At 41.6% G+C, this 6,494-nt stretch overlaps 1 protein-coding gene across 3 annotated transcripts in view; it reads right to left on the reverse strand.

Annotated features, from left to right (window-relative positions):
* The window catches only part of LOC107269265, a 23,935-nt gene that overhangs the window by 10,446 nt on the left and 6,995 nt on the right, over positions 1-6,494 (reverse strand). The window contains exon 1 of one of the 3 annotated variants that reach the window (XM_015742937.2): positions 5,200-5,513. The exons of the other annotated variants lie outside the window; for them this stretch is intronic. Coding sequence (XP_015598423.1) covers positions 5,200-5,256 — 57 coding nt within the window. The 5' untranslated portion in view covers positions 5,257-5,513. Of the gene's footprint in view, positions 1-5,199; positions 5,514-6,494 lie in introns of those variants that run through there. 3 annotated transcript variants of the gene reach the window in all.

Below are 6,494 nucleotides of genomic sequence, written 5' to 3' on the forward strand. Positions count from 1 at the left end.
CCGGCCATACGTAATCATAGCCTAATTAGGCAATTTGACAGCACTGAATTAAAACAGTACATAGTTTAAAATCCGTACGATACAGCGGGGGCCCCAGCTCTACCGGGGTTTCAACCATGGAAGTGATTATAGCGTGCCAGAGTACAATTGCCATGGTCGAGACTGTCAAACCACGACGGGCTTTTACTTTCCAGAGACCCTCGGGACGGGGTATCCCAGGTTAATTTCCATATAAAAAAATGAATATTTATATTTTCCGTAATTTTCGGTTTTCATGGCAGCTGATGAGATCAGGGCGTCTCCGAGTGATCCCTGCGGACCCCGTTCTACAGTGGAGGTAACGTGGATACCCGGAAGTACCAAACACGACGAAAAGTGACTTTCTTGTAAACCTGTGATTTGGTGAAACTTACTCAGCGAAGGGACACGAAGAGACACGGGATGTGATTTCGTCAGTGAAGGTACACTGTGACGTATTTACGTCTAAGTACCTACCTGGTGTATCGTTATACGTAAGCGAGGTAGCACTTTTATTCTTGGCGGGTATTTTGAAATCTCTTACAATGATATTATACGGCTCAGCATCTTACGCGTGGAAAAAGATACGGTTTTCTTCAGGATATGGAAATACGCGTCCGGCGAGCAGGGACGCTTGTAAGAATGAGAAATTACGTGATTGGTTAAATTTTTTCATCAAGAAAAAAAATTCATTTTGCACCCAGACGGTTGGTACCAGTGACACGGCGAAGCGAGGTGACGGCGCCTGTAGTATCCATTGAGAAAAAAAAATTATAGGTACCTGCGCCGGAAATCAATCAGCATTCCGCATATAACACCGGAAGCGTACCGCCCTCTGTGCACAAGCATCGATGCACTTCCGAATGCATCCACTGCACGTGAATCATTTGTCTAGAACCACGGAAAGCAAATAGGATCGATATCGTGTATAGGAAGCCCTGCAATTTTTGGTAGCTCCTAACGAATTACTAATATATATATCAGCTAGGTACCCACCACTACAAAAATTCTCAGGGAAAGCGACCAAAGTAGCGTGAAATTACTGGTACAATTAATAGTTTATTTTTTGCGAGTGATTCCAACTGTAGCAATTGGTCAGAGTAAGTAAAAGTTACTGTCAAACCAGGTACAGTCGCTATTATACGAAGAGTCGAGTAAAATGTTAACCGATCAGGGTTACCAATCCTCAGACAGACAAAGGTTCACTGCACCCGGTCGACCCACTCGTTATACAATTTCTTAAGATAAAACAAGAATTAAAACTCGATCACGGAAATTAATTTAATTCGGAAATTATCAATCGGTGACGTCATACGGATCGATACACTCTCGATTTCCAATATAAAATTATTCATTGACTCTCGAACGTCACCTGCGACCCAAACTGGGTCAAAAAGTCGAGGAATGCGTCTAACGTGAGAGTCGAGCACGTGGCGACGTAAGTCAGATAATTTTACCATCCGACGATATTTTTATCCCAGACAGAATTTACGTGTGACGTGCAGCATGTAATTAATACGTTGTTTTTAAAAGTAAATCAATACACGTTCCTACTAGAGGGATACGTACGAGAGGATCGGACCGCAGCATCCAGTCTGATAATGGTTAGAAAAAAAAAAATTGAAAATAAAAATATTAAATTATCTTAAATTAGATTAATTCGCGACTGTCCTGATTCAATTGACAAATTTGTATTGCAAAAGTAGGATCCCCCCCACCCCCCATTCTCCCAACCAACAGCCAAAGGACCGTAAACTCCGCGTATACGTTTACATATGTAATATCATATCTCGAGGTCCATGGTCCAGCGAATATTAATATTGAATATCAAGTGAGTCCAAGTTATCTTTCCCATGAGAATCGGGTCCGTGCTTCCAGACGAAGAATAAGATAAAGCCAGGACAAGAGACAAGCCATGAGTTCCTGTATCGCGCGAGATGAAAAGATTCGTCGTGCGTTGAAGATCAGAGTCAGTCGTAGATAAATTTTGGAAATTAACGTGCGATAACGGGTGGTCCAGAAAATTGAGATTTAATATGCCTATAACGCGCGACCTTACGATGGCTACAAGACGATTTGAGATGCTGGTCCAGTGACTGAGTCACACGTCCAAGAGATGCTGGATGAAAGGAGATTAAGTTTGCATGGGATAAATTGTAAGCCAAAAAAAAATTAAAGCGTCACAGCATCCTTGTGATAAAATGATAGTACGATAAAAATTTTCATCCCCGGATTCTCCTCGAGGCGAAATGTTCGTATTGGTCCATCGCGTTCGTACAGCATCTCATTTTGTACCCTCCACTCGCCAGATAAGGAGATAAGCAGCGATTCTCTTGACAATTAATTACGTAACCCAATAAGGTGCAGGAGTCAAACCGGTCCATGAGATAGTCTGATTCCGGTGTACGTGTGTGCATACGTACGTATTTACGAGATGAATTTTTCTGCATGCAGATCGTATGAATCAGCATCTGAAAGCTTTAAGACTATATATATGTGTATATATATATATATATATATATATATATATATATATATATATATATATATATATATATATATATATATATATATCCCAAGTATCAACCAAGTAACTTTCGGCTCCCATAAACTGTTAATCTCGACCCGCGAAGCACGGGGCGTCCTGTAGTAACGATTACGTAAGGGGGCCGGATGCTGCAGGGTGCATCGGCCGTTCTCGAAGATATTTACGCGCCGCGACGCCCGGCGCCTTTTATAATTTTAAACCAAACACAGTCCAGAAGAGTCACACAGCCTGGGTATATTGATAATCTTCAAAATAGTAAAGACGGTCAAGACAATTTTTCGGTCCATCCCAAATGCACCCAGATGCAGTTGGTATGGATAACAGGAATATAAGCAAGATAAAAAAAAATATATATATACATAACACGTCATTACGTAAACTCACGAGCTAGACAAACATCGTGATATTTACGACCCGCTGATTCAGGTCGTTGAATTTTTCAGGAATCCCAACAGTTCCCAGTCTCCGGGTCGCGAGGAGAAAGGGAAGGAGGATGAAGAAAAAGATTCTGTGTCGGTCCAACCGTAGAATCTAATTCGGTCGACAAAACTCGACTGGTGTCAAATGTGTTTTTTTTTTATTTTTCACTTTTTCTTCCATTTCCTTAACCCATTCACTTCCCTCTTACCGCAGTACACACGACTGACTATCTCTCCTTGTCCCAGTCACTCGTTCAATTTCTCACTTAAGAAAACTAGGTAACCTGATTGAGTTCTCCTTATCGATGCTATCGCTATATGCACTCCGAGCAATGCAACTGCAACGCATCGCATTGCTCACGTACTGAGTATCCTGACTAAGGAGATTGTTGCACTAGGCTAATTGGACGGCGAGTAAACACGAGTTAAGAATATATATATATATATATACACATTTATATTTCTACTGACTTGCAAATACGTGCAACAGCGTCTGAATGCGTTCAGACGTGAATTTTAAAAGTCTGACTGTAGTCTACGTGCAGTCATGGCAGTTATACCAGTCCTTTTCCCACGCTCTCGTGGAATCCCGTGGGCTTTTCCTGAGTTTGCATCTAAAGAGAAGTCAAAGTAAACGAGACACGTCAGATTACCGATACGATTCATACGTATATCGGGTGAGCCTTTCTCTACGATTCATACGGTGCCAAGGTATATGTAAGGTGGTAGTAGATACATAGAAACGCGGACTTAAGATCAAATAAGATTCGCGACCCTGAGAGATCGAAAGAATCCCAATGAATGTTTATTTGAGAAAGGTCAATCTCGTACTTACCGACCGTGAATGTCCTACAGGCATTTTCAAAGTTGATTGACTTTTTTTTTAATTTTATTTAAAGAAACCAATGGGTACACCGGTTTCCGAATAATTAATAACTCCGAGAAATGTACTGGCTCATTCGTATACAGATTAGACTTTAATGTAATATATGTATATAATACGTGAAATTCAGCGTGTAATCGCTATGAATTATCCATCGTTTCGACAGGTTCACGTGAACACATAATAAACAGCATGTATTACACTTGTATTATACCTACACGTGGTTAAATAACCGTTACCAACCATCAAATGACTTTTGTTCCCCGAATTCACATACTATTTGCACACCGGGTATATTACCGTTAGAACGATCGCGTAAGATACCCTGTGTATGTTCGAGATAGCGTGAAAAAAAAAGAGACAAGGAAAGACTGCGAGAGACGAAAAAGAGAGAGAAAAAAAAAACAGAAAAAAATGAAGAAAAAGAAAAAGGTATCAAACGACGGTTGCACGCGTGTGGCGGGAAATTCAAATTTTTCATACTAGTTTGCCAGTTCCGTCTACTCGAAGCTCGGTACCGTCCGTCCCAATTGTTACTGTCCGAATATTGCCGCAGGACGCGTTCGACCTATCGAGTAGCAACGTGACAAAACCGGAAGCGTTTGATTAATAGTTTGTTCATTAACGAGGAGCGGAATGAGCGGCATGAAGTTACCTAGTTGTCCACGACTCTGGAATAATGACCATCCTCCTCGCGGACGATGCGAGTCGCGAAGTCATTATACACATGTGAATCGGCCCTGCCTTCGGACAGCCGTTACAAAACGTGCGTGAGACCGTTTGCGTGTGCGTATACCTCGGCGTCGTAGCCCCGCCGAGTACTTCTGCATTGTCAAGGGGGGGCTTTCACTTGGTTTCCAGTATAGCTGGGAAAATATTTTCCTAGAGCAGACTCTATTGCACTGGGTTATAACAAGGTCGGCAGTATAACGATACGAAAGCAAAAGACTGTGGAAACGAAATGAAAGAGCAGTCTTAAGATTATCCGATAGGCATTGGTGAAACTGACGGTTGACAAAAATTTCCTATGAATACTTAAAACCCGTCCGCTAGGAGAATCGAGGGTCTAAAAACATGAGAATATTTTTTTTCGAATTATCCAGGGGATCAGTTGTCACTGACTGTACACAGGGGATGATGAAGAATTTTTATACGTGTATATATATATATATATATATTTTCAGTGTACAGGCCGTTTCGTTCTCTAATTACCGGTATATTTAAGTGGAGAGACACGTCCTGTAGACTCTGTGTATACATATACAGGTCTATACCGAGTTTATTCTTAATCCGTTCTTCGAACAGAGACACGTCGAAAGAAAATAAAATACCTTGAAAGCGTTTCGAATTCCTTGCGGTTGTTTTTCCTTTTCTTCTGTCTCGTTCATATCCACCTCCTTGTGCGACTGGTGATTTTCCTATCCGGAGAGCAGACGGCAAAGAAGGATACCTTCTTGGCTATGTCGCAAGTGCCCTTATACTGTATTGTCTTTGTTTGATAAAGACTGTGTCTAGGTATTTTACGCGTGACAGACGCCATGATGGAAACGAAGTTTCGTGGGCAAGTCTCGCGTGCGCGTTTATAACGTCGGATTTCGAATCGTGAAATTTCTCCGTACGCCAAGCGGTCTGAAGGCTGACTCAGGACGCGTCGGAGGTCTCGCAGTCGGCCAGACGCCGCGTACTGGGCGTATCGAGAACTCAAGTATTCGTTAGTCCCAGAGCGATCCGAGCGGCCGTTATTTATTTTTCAAATTTTCAAATTCCTAACGTACACAATTTGTGACGAACTCTTTCTACGTATAATAGGAGCGTAGAAGTGGGTAGTCGTTACGATTTTATTCTATGCAGGATTTTAACCGGAAGGGACAGGAGCAACAGAGTGGAACGACAACGTGGCTACACGGAGTGACAAGGAGGGAAGAATAATGGCGCTGAGGTAATCGTCGAATAGTGACAACCAGCGACACTAGTGCCCTCCTCCGCCCATTGCTTGCAACGTGGTCGACTTAGAACTCGGCTCAAAACGTATACAAGGTTGCTAAGCGAGCTTTTGTCGCAGGAAATAAAAAAAGGAAGAGTGACTCTTTCGAGCGTATAGTCTCTTTACGTGTACTCTGGGATTTTACGAGTCTCGGGTACGTCCGGTTGTCCAGTTGCGATATATGGTTCCTATGCTAAATGGGTGGGGGATCGTCCGATTGAAATGAAAAAAAAAAGAAAAAAATTAATACTGTACTACGGAGGATTATTTTTCTTTAAAATTTTTTTCGGGCGACTATTCTTCGAAAACCTTTTTTTTTAATATTATTATTAGACTCAAAGGAACCGAAGGCTTTCTATTCTAGACTCTTGAAATACAAGATTCTATTTGCGTAACGGCTAATCACGTGTGTTGCCCCGTAGAAGGTTAGGAAAATGGTTAGCAAAATAATGTAGAAAAAAAAAATTCAATTCCACCATTACAGACCTTCTTCCAGGAGGAGTTTTAGGCGCCCTGAAGACGAGTACGAAGGAATTCGAAATGAAGAAACGAAGCGGGAATCCTCTGAGATCGATCCTTGCCGAAGGACGAGTGTTTCAAGTTAACGAAAAAAAAAAAAAAAAAAAAAAAAAAAATAAAAAA

The sequence above is a fragment of the Cephus cinctus genome, unplaced genomic scaffold (genome assembly GCF_000341935.2).
Source record: "Cephus cinctus unplaced genomic scaffold, Ccin1 Ccin1_scaffold0617, whole genome shotgun sequence".
Lineage (NCBI taxonomy): Eukaryota > Metazoa > Arthropoda > Insecta > Hymenoptera > Cephidae > Cephus > Cephus cinctus.